The following is an 18,763-nucleotide window of genomic DNA, read 5'->3' on the forward strand; positions in this document are numbered from 1 at the left end:
ACAAAGAAGCCTTGACAGACATTTAAGGATACAACCGTTTTAATATTGTTGCAGAGAATACAGTGTATTATTGCAAGAGTTTGGTGCACAATGTCTCATGTCATATAGAGACTAAACAGTTAACAGGTAACTGGTTTGAAGCGAACAAAATGTGGTTGTAAATCCAGCAGAAAGCTGCCGCTGCATAATAACAAAACCTCTACGTATCATGTAACAGTCAAAGAGTTTTGTTACTCTGAGTAGGGAAGACAGTTTCTCAGTCTAAAACTTGAACCTCTTAGAGGTAACGAAACCCCTAAACTATTAATAGCGATTAAATACAAAGTAAAGCATTTAGAAAAACTGTTTAAATGCGTTAAATGGTGGAGGTTAAACAGCTGATTATATACTCTATGTACTGAATGGCATTTCACTACCACCCCTGGAAGTCTAATCACAGTAATAACAGTGATAAAGCAATAGATGTATAAAGCAAAATGTATTGGTGGTATGCTTTATACAAAATGTCAATGAAGTCAAACTTACAGCTACAATCCTAACGGTCAGCATTATGTTTACATACAGCACTGTGCAAAAGCATTAAGCCCAATTCAGGCCGATTTTACATGTAATAATGTCTGGTGTATCTTTTGGGTTTTAGTCCTGTCCGAAGCCAACGATTCTTTGATGGCAAAGAATCCCTTATATTAGTTTGGAGACACTGTTTTAAGAGCTGTTCTCACAGTCTCCCAGACTTGTCAGAGTAGCAACACTTCCAGGGGTTATTTTCCTGGCACATATATGGCCTACAAACACATTATGGTCATGTGACCTACTAATGAACAAGCGCAGCCACAAACCCCACACACACAGGTATAAAAGTCAAAACAACCTGTTTGCAGTAGTGAGTTGTATGTCATTTCGGCAGATATCCAGCAACTGACATATGTGAAAGTCCAAAAATCTTAACCCCTGTCAAGAAACGAAACATAAAAAATAACAAGAATGCTTGCAAATACTATAAAAGAGCAGTATGAAACAAATTAAAGCAACATTTTGAAATGTGAACACAATTTGACTTCAAATTTGCATCAATTCTCATGTACACCGTTGGAGAACGTGGTGTAATCCTTCAGCAGTACAAATCCCACACAGACTTCAATCAAACAAATATCTAAAATGTGATCTAGTCCTGTATGTTATGGAAATAATAAAATCTCCATAACATTTAATATTTTAGAAGTGGAATATCAGCAAATCTAAAATTTTCCTTTTAGACATAAAATAATGCTTTACAAAGGCAATTCATATTTTCATAAAATATAAAAAAAAAATTAATCTCACACAATTTGAAATACAGACATACAACACATGCACACTGAAGCAAACATTGTTGTATTATAAGTAGGAAGAGGGATTTAATCTAGTTTTGTAAAATCATTTTTTTGAAAATAGGAAAACTGTGATTGCATAAGAATTCGTCCTCATTGCTGTGAAACCTGTGATTTTTTTTTTCTTTTGGAATGACTGCATTGACTACATTTGTCTATCTTGATAATGAAGAATTACATCATTAGCACATTTTATCAATAGCTAGGTTTATGGCCCTGAGTTTATTGCTCTATTTCTGCCTCTTATTAAAATAACACAGACTACCTCTTTTTTTATTCAGTTTCCATTTTCTAAAACAAAAGCACTGATTCATCTGTTGTGGTGGATTAGGTATATATGACACCCCTGCCCTAAAACAACAAGCTCTGGATTAATGTTTAGCAAATTCAATCTAAACTAAAAGTGACAATGGATTACCACGGATACATTAAGAACGAGATGGCGTGTTTGCAGGGTGAACCTCCATAGGTTTAGGATTATAATTTTCCAACATTGTCAAATCTAAGCTTAAAATTGTCTCATCAGCTATAGTTAAATATTGCTTGGCTTGCACAGAAAGTGTGTTGATTACCATTTGATCTCACACCACACTGTAGCCAAAGACACACACTAACCGACACTAGAGCCATCCAGTGGTATAGAAATAAGCACTGTTGGAAATAGACTCAAATTCTAGTCATATCGTTTAGATCTACAAATGATTTTCTTCATAAATGACTTCTAGTATTCTGCAAAAAGTGTGAATATGGGTTTTATTTTTTTTATTTTATTTTTTACATAAACCTTGTTAATATGAATCAAACCCATATATGTTAAAGTGAATCTGAAAAGCAGCAAATGACTCTTGCTGATTTTTGTGTTAATTTGAAATTAAAAGAGGCTTTTTAGCTCATTTCAGTATTATTAAGACCTCAAACCACTATTTACCACAGAATGGCACAATTGTCAGTTTCACTGTTAAAGGGACGCTGATCTCGGATTTTGACTCCCAGCTTGATCTCATTTTATTGTGCATTTGTATAATATATAACATATGCGTCTTGAAATTTATTTGATTAGATACTGCAGCACAGTCCTTTTATTGTATTACTTGTTATGCAAATATTTATCTTATATAACATTATACAGCTATAGACAGATGGCACATTAAAATGACTGGTGCCAATAAAATTGACAATACCCTGGTGCCTTTTTATGATATGGGCATCATTTTCCTGGCATAAACATGGGTCTAGTTATACCCTTACCTGTAAATCAATAGAATAAAATGGTTTGATGAGCAGGAAAATAATGCAAATGCTGCATGTTTGACACTGACCATAACTCGAGCCAATTCAATATTCTGGAGATTATGGACCAACATGTTTGTTTTCTCCACCTCCGTCATCAGCAAAACCATCTGAGTGGATATCTTTTAGAAAAATGCTCTTCATCCATCCTTGACCATTCTAGAGACTGTACAATATGATAAGACTCACTAAAACTGATACAAGGTGGCCTGACACATTACTAAGTCACCTGATGTTTTTTTTCCAACATGGTATTTAATTTGTCATCCATCTCTACAGTACATACACTCACAGTCCACTTTATTAGGAACACCTGAACACTTGTACATTCATGCAGTTATCTAATCACGACGATCACTGGGCAGTGTTACAAGGAAAAAATTCATGCAGATACAGGTCAAGAGCTTAATGTCCGTCAAACAACAGAATAAATGGGAAGTGTTATCTTTGAGACTTTAATCATGGTATGGTAGTAGGTACCAGGTGAACTGGTCTGAGTATTTCAGAAGCTGGGCTCATTTTATGTTAGTCTAGAGACTGTTAACTAAGCAAGGATACAGGTGTTCCTAATAAAGTGGATGATGAATGTATGTATGGCAAGCTATTAGATTTCAGACCATAACACAAAACATAAGCACGCAAGAGCCATTTTTGTTTGGGGGCCATCTAAGAAGCGTCTTAGTTTGTTTGTTAATAATAATGGATGCAAAAAACTGACTCATCAATCAGAGACCATGTGCAACCACATGTGCAAAACTCTAAAAGAGTTTTTAAACAGATCTGAAGCAAACTGGTGATACCTAACACGATTAAAATATGATTCTTACTTGATTCTCCTAAAGCATATCTACCCACAGACACAGATTCTCAATCTCTCTACACTAGATAACCCCTGAGCCTTGATCTACAGTGAACAGTTCCCAAATCTCTACTATTATACACAGCTGTACTGATTAAAACATTGCATGTGAAAAAGGTGGCGTTTTCATATGTGCACTCACTGCAGTGCTCACTTGCTTAAAAAATTGTGGAAATATGTAGAATTATCAAGATCATACTGTATAGCAACAAAACCTGCCTGAATACAGTAAAATCTGTCAATTTACTGCACTCATGAGCAAGGGCTTGTAGGTAACAAATAGCCAAGACACAGAGACACCCCACCATGGGACTATAAGCTGCCCTATGGCTGTCCTCCCTAAGGCAAGGCAAAACCACACAGAGGTGCTGTGTGACACGGCCAGTCCTCTGGAAATCACTGTCTTTCTTTGAGTTTACGGCTAAGAACAAAAATCTAAGTATAAAGCAAGTACAGAAAATAAACATGTCTGCCATGCCAGTGCAGTCAGTGGTAAGAGGTAAACAGCAAGGAAGCAGGCGTTTTTTCAGAACTACCACTTTGCTTTACTCTCAGCAATAGCTGCTGTTTTAACAGGAACAGTGGCAACCAGCCTGCTGGCCGAGTCTCCCTGATCGGTTTCATCTGGCTCCTCTCCTCCTTCTGCCCCTTGCAGTATTTGTGTGTGATGCTGATATGGTCGAGCTGTTGCTGGTCTGCGTGGGTGGAGGAAGAGTGCAGGATCAGGCATGGCCATGGGCTCCTCGGGACCTGTCACCCTCGCGCGAGGAACACACTCCCTGGCCCGCTCCGCTCGGAGGTGTGAGTACGCCCTGACGCCGCTGCGCCTTTTCGGTTTGACTGTAGGTGTAGTGAAGTTGTCATGCTGAGAAGGGCTGAAAGAGAACAGGTTCTCTGTCCCAGCCTCTTCCTGTCCCCTGAGATACTGTTGCTGTTGTTGTTGTTGCAGCTTTTGCCTGGCAGCATGCAGCTGAAATGACAGGTAGGCAGCAGTCTTGGTCTGCTTCTGTAGCTCAGAGTTCAGCGCAGTGCTCCTGTGGCTGCGCTGCTTGAGCTCCTCCAGAAAGCGACGCTCTTTCTCCTTCAGGCTTGCTCTTAGAGCTCCCACCAGCACCCCCTTGTGGCTCAGCTCATCACGTATTTCCTCCTGAGAGTGCACCTCCTCTTGTAGCCTGCTCTCCACGGCCTGACAGCGCGCCTCAAGCAGCTCCTCTTTCTCATGTACGTCTTGCAATGTGCACACACATACATATACACAGAAAAAGAAAACTAATTATGCATTGCTCATTACTATATTACATATTATATGGTACTTCATATCATTATCATATATTTGACCTCACAGCTTATGTGAGCAGTAACAGATATCACTTATATGTCAAATGAAACAAGCATTCTGGATATAAACAATCTTTTAACTGCTCTGTAAGAATAATAACAACTAAGTTGAATAATTGATGGGAATTAAAAGAAGAAGCTAGACGGCAAAGGACAAAATGACTAGAGATGAGGATTTGAGAATTATTGAGCAGTGAGCAGACCGCTAGCAGGGTGTGCCATCTGTTTAGGGTTACAAAAGGCTCAGCTCCTTTGTTATAATGGAGTTATACAGTGTCTGGTCAAATGACATCTTTGTGTATTTTTCATTAAAAGCAAAAAACTCCCACTCCAACTAAAATGTTTATAGGAGTGGAACATGAGGTACGAGTGAGTAAACTGGGAGCCATAAAGCTAATTATTCCAGGATGATTATTTAAGCCAATCAAATACCTAGACCCTGGGATGTCTTATACAAATAATACAATGATATGTCAAACAATAATATTAAATCAGGCATAAATCTCAGGCATAAATCTACAGTAACTACTACTGTAACTACACTGAAAACCTCTGCACCTTGTCCAAAGTGGACTAACAAGAAGAGTTTTTCCTTCCTTTCCCACCTTGTCATTTTTATAATTGTCGGGGTGTATATGAATGTAGAAAGGACATTATTCATAATAACACACTCCGATGTTTATAATAATTTATAATCACACCCTTCAGTGTCACCCAAATGAGGATGAGGTTCCCTTTTGTGACCCAAGGTTTCTTCCTCTTCCATCTAAGGGAGTTTTACTTTCTACACTCGCATCAGTCGCCTCAGTCACCTCAGGCTTGTTCATTGGGAATAAATACAAACACATTTTAATATAAGTACAATATTAGTCTTGAATCTTTGTATAAATCTTTGTATAATGTTAACCTTTTTGTATTTTTTCAATATTTCTTATGTTCTGTGAAGCTGCTTTGAGACAATGTCCATTGTTAAAAGCACTATATACTGTAAATTAATTTTAATTTTATTGAATTGAGTTTACATTTACATTTACTTTTACAGCATTTGGCAGACGCCTTTATCCAGAGCAACGTACATAAGTGCTTAAATCTCTAACATTGAATACATTAATGCTGGTTCACTAGGTTACATACTTAAGATACCACGAGTTTAAAACATTTGTTCAAAGTTACAATGAAAAATGTCAAAGTTTTTTTTTTTTAAATGCAAAAGATAAGGAAAGAAGTGCTAGTTGAAGTGTTTCCTGAATAAGTAGGTCTTCAACCGCCGCTTGAAAATAGCCAGTGACTCAGCTGTCCGGACCTCTAGGGGAAGTTCATTCCACCACCTTGGTGCCAGAACAGAGAAGAGTCTTGTAGTATACTTGCCTCTTACCCTGAGAGATTTTGGAACCAATCGGGCAGTGCTGGTAGATCGGAGGTTGCAGGGTGCAGTGCGAGGAGTGATGAGGGCTTTGAGGTAAGAGGGAGCTGGTCCATTTTTGGCTTTTAGGCCAGCATCAGTGTTTTGAATCGGATGCGTGCAGCTACCGGAAGCCAGTGGAGGGATCGCAGCAGCGGGGTGGTATGCGAGAACTTTGGCAGGTTGAAAACAAGCCGGGCAGCTGCATTTTGGATCATTTGCAGAGGATGGATTGCGTTCATAGGTAGACCTGCCAGCAGTGCATTTCAGTAATCCAGTCTAGAAATGACAAGAGACTGAACAAGTACCTAAGCAGGCTGTGTGGACAAAAATGGCAGAATCCTTCTAATGTTGTAGAGAAGAAACCGACATGAGCGAGTCACATTAGCAACATGAGAGGAAAAGAACAGGTGATTGTCCATGGTTACCCCAAGGTTGCGAGCTGTGGCTGAAGGGGAGATCAGATCGTTGTGCAAGGATATAGCAAGATCATGACCTGGGGATGAATCACCTGGGATGAACAGCAGTTCAGTTTTGATAGGATTGAAGTTTAACTGATGAGCAGTCATCCATGATGAAATTTCTGCCCGACATGCAGAGATACGGTCAGAAGCTGTGGCATCTGAGGGTGGGAAAGAGAAGATATGTTGTGTATCATCAGCATAGCAGTGGTAAGAGAACCCATGTGATGAAATAACTTCACCAAGAGAGTGAGTATACAGGGAGAAAAGAAGAGGACCAAGTACTGAGCCCTGTGGGACGCCAGTGGAAAGTCTGCGTGGAGCAGATGTCACACCCCTCCATGTTACCAGATATGAGCATCCTTCCAGGTAGGAAGCAAACCATTCCCAAGCTGATCCACAAATCCCAAGACTCTTGAGGGTGGATAAGAGAGTCTTGTGGTTGACCGTATCAAACACTGCTGAAAGGTCAAGGAGGATAAGGATGGATGACAGTTTGGCTGATCTAGCAGCATGTAGCTTCTCAGAGACATCCAAAAGGCTGTCTCTGTAGAGTGAGCTGCTTTAAAGCCAGACTGGTTGGGGTCTTGGAGGTTGTTCTGTGAGAGATAGACAGACAGTTGATTATAGACAATGCGTTCAAGAATTTTTGAAAGAAATGAGAGAAGTGATACCGGTCTGTAGTTACTGATGTCTGATGGATCTAGAGCAGGTTTCTATAGGATGGGAATAACCCTTGCTCTCTTGAAAGTAGTTGGTACCTGACCAGATGCTATGGATCTATTGACGATAGTGGAAATGAAGGGCAAAAGGTCTTGCGAGATGGTCTGGAGCATAGTGGTAGGTAGTGGATCCAATGGGCAGGTGGTAGGATTGCAGGACTGGATGAGTTGTAAAATCTCTTCTGCTGCCACAGTTGAGAAATGTGACAACGAAGGTGTAGGGGAATGCATACTCTGAGATGCAAGTGCAGTCGGGGCTGAAGTGAAGGTCCGGCAGTTTTCCTCAATCTTCTCCTGGCAGAAAGAAGCAAAGTCTTCTGCAGTCAGGGAGGATGAAGAAGGTGGAGCGGGGGGTTGATCAGAGAAGAGATGATGTTGTGGAATTTCCGAGGGTCATGTGAGGAAGCTTCAAGCTTTTCCTTGTAGAAGGAAGTCTTGGCAGAAGTCACATCTGAGGAGAATTTGACAAGAAGTGTTCGGTAAAAATCAAGATCTGCATCAAGTTGTGATTTCTTCCACTTTCTCTCTGATGATCTTAGCTCTCTTCGATTGTTGCGCAGCACATCTGAAATCCAAGGAGCAGAACAAGAAGTTTTCTTGGGTTTAGTGAACATAGGGCAGAGGAAGTCCATAGTTGAGGAAAGAGATGAGAGGAAAGTATCAAGGGTAGTGAGGAAAAAGACTCAGGATCAGGAAGGGAAGAAAGAGTGCCAGAAGCTACAGATGAAGGGGAGACAGAGTGAAGGTTGCGGCGGGTAAGAGAGAGGGGGTGAGAGGTAGTTTTAGGTAGGATAGGTAGAGTGATGGTGAAGGATACCAGGTGATGATCAGAGACGTGTAGTGGGGTAGCAGTCACGTCTGTAGCTGGAGAAGGACGGGTGAAAACCAGGTACAGGACATTGCCTCCTTTGTGTGTGAGGGAAGTAGCTGTTGAGTGTGAGGGTGAATGAGTCGAGAAGAGACAGTAGGGAAGAAGAATGTAGCTTGTCAGAGGGGAGGTTGAAGTCACCAAGCACTGTCAGGGGGGAGCTATCGGAAGGGAAAGCACTAAGCAGTGAGTCCATTTCTTCCAGGAAGTCTCCTAGGAGACCAGGAGGGCGGTAGACAACAATGATAACAAGGTTGATTGGAGAGGTAACTGAAATGGCATGGAATTCAAAATAAGAGATGGTTAAATGAGAGAAGAGGAGAGGTGTAAAGCACCATTTTTTGACAACAATAAACCTGTACCACCACCCCTGCCCATTTCTCGTGGTGAGTGAGAGAAAGCATAGGCAGAGGATAAAGCAGCTGGTGTTGCAGTGTTCTGTGGGGATATCCAGGTCTCTGTTAGCGCAAGGAAATCAAAGGAGTAATGGGAAGTTAAAGCAGAGATAAAATCAGCTTTCTTTACAGCAGACTGACAATTCCAGAGCCCACCTACCACCACTGTTTGAGACTTACACAACAGAGGAGGGTAGATGAGGTTACTGGGATTGTGACCTCTGCTCTGTGGATGAGAGCGTCTGCGAGAGTAGGCCTTGAGTACAGAGATGGGTTTAAGGCACATATTTGTAGTCAAACAAGAGTGAGAATTAAGGTATGGTAGAATATATCAAAACAGTACTAGACACTAATGTTAGAGAGAGAGATACTGACAAGCGTCTGTAGCAGAGAACCTTCAATTTAAAAAGCCTTGCCCCCAATTCATACCTTAAGGGAGACTGAAACTACTCCTGATTAATCAGCTAAGAGAACAACAAAGACCAACACTATAAAATCAACAATGGTATAGAATATAACACAATTCAAGTCACACTACTCCAGAAAGTGAGTTAAGCAGATAGTATACAAAAGACAGGAACCTACTTTGAGTTGAATAGAAAGAATTTATCTATTGAAAACGATCATTTTCTAACGTTACAAAATCATCAGAATATCATTAACTCTTAGTAGAAAAACATACTCCTCACAAATTCAACCAGTTTGCAAAATCAGGGGCAAAATATTTAGTTAAACAAATTTAAAGTCCAATTTCATTGGTTAAGGCACTCAAAATGTTTTCTATCAAAGCAGAAGTATCGGACTGGACACAAGGAATCAGTGCAATCCAACTTCTCTACACTGCTAACTAGTTATCATGACTTTTTTTATGTTAAGTTTAGCTATATTAGCTTTGTACTGAAGCTATTAGGCATCATGTAGTGTCAGAAACCACACATCATTTGAGATTATACCAGAACTGATGTGATGATTTAGGCATGGCATGTGTGTTATGTTAAACTAGCTCTAAGTTTCCCTTTTACTACATTCACTATGTTAGCTTTGTTCAAGTGCAAAACTATATAGGCAAAAATCAAACATGTCTGGGCTGATCTATATTTGGAGTGACAGAAAGATTATGCAAATTAAGTTTTTACTAAAAATATTTCACTGAGACCAAAAAGGTCACATCAAAGCAGAACTGCAAAAAGAGATAAACATAAGAACTCTAAAATGAGAATATATAACTCTAATAATTAGATAAATGGAAATTACAACTCTAAAAATCAGAGCTCTGATATAAGATAAGCAGAAATTAAAACCCTAAAATGTGATGGTTAGAAATGAGAAATTTCAAGCTAAAAGAAATTAGAGCTAAAATGAAATATATAGAAGTTCTTTATAAATATATAAAGAACACTAAAATTAGGTGGATAGAAATTGAAATAATTGTTTCATGTTCTCAGTGGAATGCTTTTTTTTTTTTTTTTAAACTTAGCAGTAGATGAGTTACAAGAAAATAATTCTTCACGCCACCTTAGGAAATGAACAGAATGCATGTGATTTTATTTTCTGTTGCCCTTTTGTAGCTGCAGTAGCTCTGAGGACTCTGCAGGTATTCCATGAAGCTAATGCCTTTCCTTTCCCAAGCACATCCAATCCATCAGCCACCCAGCAGGTCAGATTCAGATGAGCTCATGCAGTGAATATAGAAAATGCAGTGTTATCTGATCCTCATTAATACCCACCCTTTTGTTTAGGCTCTCTCCCTTCTCCCTTCAAATGATTTTATTACAAACAGCAAAATTGTTGAGGGACATGTGATAGGATTCTGAAGTATTATTTTAATTAAGAATGCTGTTTACCAAATATCCAGTTGTATGCTCTACTTCTTTAATATCTATGCCATTTTCAGTCATTTTCACTAAACCCCTACTGCCCCGTCCTCTTTGTCTTCCTGACTAACACAATCTTAGCGAGAAAAAAAAAGCATGTTGTAATTGGATATTCCCAGTGGGACGGTTCTGAAGAGGAGAACAGCGTGAGGAAGAGGGAGAGGAGGGGAAGGTCTGTGTGGGACAGATCAGGAGAGAGGTGGCCTGATGTTGACAAAGAAATATTGTGAAAATCTGGCATTAGCTCGTAGTATAGCCTTCTATTAACCCCTTATTTGTTGAGATAGATAAATAAATTTGTGGAAATGTGCAGTGTGGAAAAAAGTGAAAAATAAGGGCAATTCTTCAACCTGTGTCATTTAATCATTAACAAGTCAACTATTAGAACCAACCTGTTGATCAATACTATCAGTTTACAAACAGAAATACTAATAAATGAGATTTAAATTTTAAATGGCTTCTGTATTAGTTATAAATGTTTCCTGTAACCTCAGATATAGCTTTGTACTGAAACTAAAGGCTTCTAAAAGATTTCATGTTATCTGGAGAAAATGTCAATTTTAACACTTTAGCTATAAACCATAGAAGTCAGGACAAACTATGGCTACAACTGTAACTGTTACTGTAACAACCAGGAGAAGGAAGACCCATATGCAGGATAGCTTCAAATAAACAAGGTTTAATAACTTAAAAATACAAAGAACAGGAACAAAGACAAAAACTAGACAGGACAAAGGATGAGGGTACACTGACGATGATTCCCCGCTGCCATTGGCAACGTGGTACGGTTAAATAAACATAAAAATAAACACATAGGGAACAGGTATGCAGAGACGGGGAGGAGTAAACAAAGGCGGGGCAGACATGTGACACGGAACATAAACAGAAGAACATGGCCAAAATCTGGGCTGAACCGTAACAGTACCACCCCCCTCGAGGCATGTCCTGGTTCCGAGCGATGTCCACAGCCGAGCAGAAGAGCTGAGCGACGAGGTCCACAGCCAAGCAGAAGGGCCGAGCGACGTCCACAGCTGAACAGAAGAGACAAGCACAACCCCTGACACCTCACGGCCAGACCATGTCTCGAAGACCAGAATGGGGGGGATGGAGGGCAGGAAGGATCCTCCGCCACGGGCCTGCAACACCCGCCGTGGAACAGAAGTGAGGCGATGTCCTCCACGGAAACCCAGGAAGTGAAGCGACGTCCCCCACCCCAACCGGTCCGGGGCGATGCCGCAGGACACCAAAAAAAGAACAAAACAGGGATGGTGACATAATCCTTGGAACAGAAGTGAGGCGACAACCTCCACGGGGAACCGGAAGTGGAGTGCCGTACCTCACCGGATAAAATGCAGCGCGGTGTCACCGAAAAAAGGAAAAAGACCAGGGGAGAAAAAAAAATGCTCCCAATAAGACGGTCCAGGCTAGAAGCTATCCTGCTGGGTCAGAGTTTGCACGGAATCATTCTGTCACAACCGGGAGGAGGAAGACAACCCATACGCAGCATAGCTTCAAATAAACAAGGTTTAATAACTTAAAAATATAAAGAACAGGAACAAAGACGAAAACTAGACAGAACAAAGGACAAGGGGTACACTGACGATGATTCCGCACTGCCATCAGCAACGTGGCACTTTTAAATAGACGCTGCACTTTGAAATAGGGAACAGGTGTGCAGAGACGGGGAGGATTAAACAAAGGCGGGGCAGACACGTGACACAAAACATAAACAGGAGAAGATGGCCAAAATTCCAGGCTGAACCATAACAGTTACACTATATGGCTAAATGAAAGTGGACACCTGACCACCATATCCCACAAATATACCATTCCAAATGTAATCCCCTTTTGCTCTTATAATAACCTCCAATCTTCTGGGAAAGATTTCCATTCGATTTTAAAAAGTTTGGCTGAGAGGAAGTCAGGTACTGATGTTGGGTGAGGAGTAAACAAAGGTGGGGCAGACACGTGACATGGAACATAAACAGAAGAACATGGCCAAAATCCGGGCTGAACAGTACCACCCCCCTCGAGGCACGGCTCCCGAAGCACCAATCCCGCATTAATGACCACATCCAAGGGGGCCATGATCCTGATGAGATCCAGGAAGGGGGCGAGGCACAGAGCGATGTAGTGGGGAGAGCAAGGCACACGGCGAGGCAGATGGGGGAGCAAGGCACACACGAGGCAGATGGGGGAGCAAGGCACATGGCGGGACAGCTGAGCAAAAGGGCCGAGCGACATCCACAGCAGAGCAGAAGGGCTGAGCGACATACACACCTGAGCAGAAGGGCCGAGTGACATCCACAGCCGAGTAAAAGGGCTGGACGACGTCCACAGCCGTGCAGAAGGGCCAAGCACAACCCCTGACACCTCACGGCCAGACCATGTCTCAAAGACCAGAATGGGAGGGATGGAGGGCAGGAAGGATCCTCCGCCACGGGCCTGCAACACCCGCCGTGGAACAGAAGTGAGGCGATGTCCTCCATGGAAAACCAGGAAGTGAAGCTACATCCCCCACCGGAAAAGGTGTGGGGCGATGCCACAGGACACCAAAAAAAGGACAAAACAGGGATGGTGACATCCTCTGCGAAACAGAAGTGAGGCGCCGTCCTCCGCGGGGAACCGGAAGTGGAGTGGCGTCCCTCACCGGATAAAATGTGGAGCGATATCACCGAAAAAAGGAAAAAAGTCCAGGGGAGAAAAAAATATGCTCCCAATAAGCCGGTCCAGGCTGGAAGCTATCCTGCTGGGTCCGAGTTTGCGCGGAATCATTCTGTCACAACCGGAAGGAGGAGGACAGACCCATACGCAGGATAGCTTCAAATAAACAAGGTTTAATAACTTAAAATACAAGAACAAGAACAAAGATGAAAACTAGACAGGACAAAGGACAAGGGTAAACTGACGATTATTCCGCACTGCCATCGGCAACGCGGCACGGTTAAATAGACATGACAATGAACACATAGGGAACAGGTGTGCAGAGACGGGAGGATTAAACAAAGGCGGGGCAGACACGTGGCTCGAAACATAAACAGGAGAACATGGCCAAAATCCCAGGCTGAACCGTAACATTTACACTATATGGCTAAATGAAAGTGGACACCTGACCACCATATCCCATGAACATACCAATCTAAATGTAATCCCCTTTTGCTCTTATAATAACCTCCAATCTTCTGGGAAAGATTTCCATTCGATTTTAAAGAGAGTGGCTGAGAGGAAGTCAGGTACTGATTTAGGGTGAGGAGGGTCTGGGGTGCTTTGTGTGTAGGGACATTATTATGCTGGAACATGTTTCAACAGTCTTCTTAGTTCCAGTGAAGCAAAATTGTAATTCTACAGTATATAAATACATTTAAAACGACAGTGTGCTTCCAATTTTGTGGCAACAGTTTGGAAAAATGTATATATGGGTGTGATATGTGTTTGGCACAAACGTTTGGCCATATAGTGTGTTTTGAACTCTGCTTAGATAACTAAGGAGTGACAAACATGGGCTACATTGCTGTTCTCTGCATTGATTTTGAGCTTGTTGTGAATGGATCATTGTTAAATGATGGACACGAAATGTATTTTTTTTAAATGGTAAAAAAAAAAATCAAACTAGTTAATTATTTCGCTATGTGGCACTGGACCAATAATATGTGGCTTACAAGTATATTCTCAAAATACTGCAAAGATTATTATTACCATGTTGTAACTCTATCAATATAATGTCAATTGTAAAAAGCGCTATACAAATAAACTTGGATTGAATGGAATAGAATTAATATTACGATTGGTTACAAGTATTTGATCAAAACTTGTGTATTCTCTCTATTTCTTCTAATTTCCACCCACCTGTCAGCTAAACCCCATTATAAGACAGCTACTAACTGTGAAGGCTAACATGGATTTCCTCCAAGTGACACATGAAGCCAGCCAACCACTCCATTTCCAACTACTGTGCATGGTGGATTCCCGTGTAACAAAACACACTCTGTGGAAATGCTATCTGCCCTCTTCTGCATACTGTACATGACCTCACTGACACACATGATTGGCTTGTGTCACTGTGTATAACAAAGGAGCTCAGGTGACATCATCAGGTTTTGAACATACAATCTCCTGACAACAAGGCAGATGCTAATCTGCTCTTTTCACTTTGTTTTTTATAGGCTGGCTGATTATGTTTTATAGGCTGGCTGGTTATGTTTGATTTATGTAGCACAGACAGATGTATGCTTCAAAAATCAAATGAAACTATTTTAAAAGATTGTTTTAATGCAACCACTTAGTTTAGGGATTATTTATTGTTGAATATAGCTTAAAAAGACAATGTTTTGTTTCTGATGCTGTACAAAAATTCACAAATTCACACTTTTCACCATTTATCAGACTTTCGATTTTGTATCCCCAAAACACAACTGTTCCTGGAGAGGACTGCTGTGATGTTTTAGTCATTTCTAGGGGTTTATAAAACATAATTAGACATAAGTTGCCTAGTTTTATTTGAACCAGGACTCATATTGCTATACAGAATAGCAGGCATGAAGAGATGAAGGCTATCAATGTCAAAGCAACCCTGTGCTGTTTAGTGTTTCTCTACATCAGTGTGAATGTTTGAGCACTCACCTTCTTCACTTTTGCCAGGCGGCTTCAAATTCAGCTCAAGAGTCAGTTCTGTAACATATGCGACAGACAATTATTAGAGATAAGCTTTTTCTTCCTCAAGCTGTTTCAGCATGTCTACAGACAGGCTCTGGTGGACCACGTACTGTATTACACATAGCCCATGCTGCCAGGAAGCTATTGACCTGCAGTGCTCTCAGTTCAGTCTACACCATTCCATAGAGAGATGGGGGAAGGGGGTATGGGCAAAACTGCATCCCTTCCTCAACAGAGAGATGAGTGGTATAGTCCAGCATTCGCATGCACTCACACTAATGTGCATTCTTTGGGTGTGGCAGCATTATATGAGTATTCTTTATGACCAAAATAAGCTTTCCTTTGTATGTGTTTTGTACTGTGGTATGGTAAGGATTTTACAATCCCATCTTACATTTAATAAGCTTGAAGAGGAACCTTGATTATCAATATAAACACTGGCTTCACACATTCTCAAAACGCATCAGATCGTGTGAGCCATATTACTGAAACAATGCACAAATATATTTTGTTCCTTCACAGCTATATTGTTTCATGTTTATGTAAAAATACTAAATCTTACAAAGTGTCACCTTGGCTTGGCTCAGTAGAGAAGATAATTTAGATTTAGGTAATTCTCAATTCTCAGAGATAATACTCATATAGATATAGAACTGGAAAAATATGATTTGTGTATTTCTGTAGTAATGTACTGTACTGTTTCAGCTCTGCGCAGCCTGATTCATAATACGACAGTTTAGCAAAAATATCTCCTTGGTGAAATTGGCTGTATTTATGGATCGCTTTGCTGGGGTACTGTTTCAGCACTTCTGACACTACCTCTGTAAAGTCAGCTGTTTTGCTGACAAAAGCATGTGTTTCAGCACTTCCCTTCCTGTAGATGTCCCAATTACTATCCCTATTATGGGCACCTGTTCAGTATTTTTGCATAGATGATATATGTTCAGTAAATGTGTGCATATGTTGGAGCATTTGAAATCTCACCTGTGCAACGTTTCTGCAGGGACAGGATCTCCAGGTGTAAGCCATGCAGCAGTGTCAGCTGCTCCTGCCGCAGGAATATGATGCTTCTCTCCACACCCTCCACCTGCCTTGTCAGTGCACTCCTGTCCATCAAAACCTGTGGCCGCTTTACAAGGAAAAATGGGAAAATAAAAGTTTATGTACATGAAAATGCAGAGGCAGGATTCTTGGGTCAATCCTGAGTTCAGTTTCTGTTCTTCTAAAGTTTGTATGGCTATACTCTGGGTTCTCTGGGTTTTCTGGTCTCAGGTGTAAACGCACGTGTGTGTTTGGTGCCCTTAGATGGACTCATCCTTAATCAGGGTGTTTTCCCAGATAAACCACAACAGTGAATAGGATTAAGTAAAAAAAACAAACAAAAAGAACACCTACAATTAATCTATTTTAACGCATGCTCACAGGAAATGTACCAGCACAGTTAAGCCCAACCCCCACTTCCCATCTTTAACAGATTCATGCATAATACTGTATATAGTTACAAACACGACAACCCTAGGATAGATGTTTACATAATATTTATGTACGATGCATTTACAACATTTGTAAGAAACACGTTTAATAAGCAATAACGATGCATGATAATTAGCAGTTTCTATTGGCTGTGTGACACCTACCGGGCTCTCCATTAGCGCAGTATACTTTGACACCCAAACGAAGAAAATAAAGCTTTAAAAACAGATTAACTGATCCGCGAAATGGAGATCCGGGTTATCATAAAGTCCACTCCGTTCATACAATGCAGGAAGAATGGACGACATCCTCCGAGCAGGAGATCCGATGATCCAGTGAAGCATTAACACATCGTTAGCTCACTGACGGTCACGAAGGTTACATGAGGCAAAGCGAACAAACATCAAAAGATACGACGCGCGTCACACTAACTTATGGGTTTGTTACAAAATAAAAAAAAAACAAAAAAAAAACGCAACAACGACAAATATACAGCAGATCGATATTTCCTGCGCTTGGCCCTAGATCCTCTTCTGCAACACGCCAGCAGAGAGCGGAGCCGCCGGAACACCGCGCGATCTGATTGGACAAAGAGAGCGCGCAGCGCGGCCACAACAAACCCAAGTACATCTGCATGAATCCAGCACAGCGGTGAGTCGGATTTAAGACATGTGTTGGCAAAGATTGGACACAAAATACAGTGGAGCAATTTAATTATATATTGCTCCTTTATATATATGCAATAAATCTGTTTTTGATTTCTTCCCAGGGGCGAATTCTGGGCATTATTTTCCGTCCCCAATAACTCAAAAATGTCTTGAATGTCTAATGTACTCTGCTTTTCACAAATGTAACAAACAACAATGTCTGGGTAAACTAAAGAAGCAATTTCAAATGATGTGTATATGCATTAAAACAGAAAAAAGTATTCTCCCTCCTGAGTGACTCTCATGTCCATCAGTGCGTCATAAATCAGATGGTTCATTTCTGGAGCAGTGATTTTACAATCTCCACACAGCATGATGGTGAAGCCTGTCTTGCTCCATTCTATTATTATCGGCTGCTCATTCTCTGTATTAACATCAAACTGGCTAAATCTCAGCACTTACACACTCGGCCTAATAAAATATGCGTCAAAATATTTTGTTTTTTTTTTAGTTTCAGGCGTAGATTATTGCGCTACCTCATCTTGGGTGCGGGTAAAGTGCTCTCTCTCTCTCTCTCTCTCCCTCCCTAATACCACTGTTTGACCAGAAAAAAACAGTATTTTCCTCAAAATTTCTAATCTTTACAATTTTGTCATAAACTAAATATTTACACTTTACTAAAGACAGTCAATGTCCCAAAACTCACCATTTCTCAGTAGATAACATTACTTGGATAGAGAAAATGTTTTTAACATGAAGACCATAATGCTTACATTGAACACACTTTCAGCTGTCTGACTTTATAGTTTTTACAGAAAAATAATGTTTCATAATCGCTCTGTACTGAGACTTCTTACTGTTGTCTCAGGGATATATATCAGATTGCTAGAAATGACATATATTATTTAGTAATAACTCACCTCTGGTAAAGATCTACAAATAATAGTAAAGTTTTTTTATTTTAGTTTCACCAGTTGTATCAAAAGACTGGAGATTTCTCTCTTTTTTTCCGAATTATCCTGGGAAAGTTAAAGCAACGTTTAAAAGTGCACCAATCAATTACAGGTTTAGACAAAACATAATCATGTCTGCCTGGGTCTTGATAAGCAAGTAAGATTTTAGAACTTTTTCTACTCTACTTCTACAATTAAGTTATAAATGTTTTTGTGAATGTCTTTAGACAACATGATGAGAAAATGCAGTGTTCAAGGCAAAGAGAAGTTATCATTTTAAAACTGATTTGATTAGGTTTTTCTGTGCATTTCTGTTCATAGAAGTATTATTATTTTTGTATTTGGAAACCTTTAATTTCAGGATTTATATAGCATTCTTATGTTGTGTAATTTCTTTACATCGACCTGTAAATGTGTGGCAAAATTGACCTCTTTCACAATCCAAAATGACCAGCTGA

General features: G+C 40.4%; 1 protein-coding gene across 1 annotated transcript; it reads right to left on the reverse strand.

Annotated features, from left to right (window-relative positions):
• Positions 1 to 38: 38 nt before the first annotated feature.
• On the reverse strand, positions 39 to 17,250 carry ccdc92ba (coiled-coil domain containing 92Ba). Its single transcript, XM_027147834.2, has 4 exons — positions 16,870 to 17,250; positions 16,217 to 16,361; positions 15,200 to 15,247; positions 39 to 4,746 (listed from the first exon to the last, which is right to left on the reverse strand). The coding sequence occupies exons 1-4, from the start codon at positions 16,879 to 16,881 to the stop codon at positions 4,052 to 4,054; spliced, it is 900 nt and encodes a 299-aa protein (XP_027003635.1). The 5' UTR covers positions 16,882 to 17,250; the 3' UTR covers positions 39 to 4,051.
• Between the last annotated feature and the right edge of the window lie 1,513 nt (positions 17,251 to 18,763).

This window comes from Tachysurus fulvidraco, chromosome 11 (assembly GCF_022655615.1).
Source record: "Tachysurus fulvidraco isolate hzauxx_2018 chromosome 11, HZAU_PFXX_2.0, whole genome shotgun sequence".
NCBI lineage: Eukaryota > Metazoa > Chordata > Actinopteri > Siluriformes > Bagridae > Tachysurus > Tachysurus fulvidraco.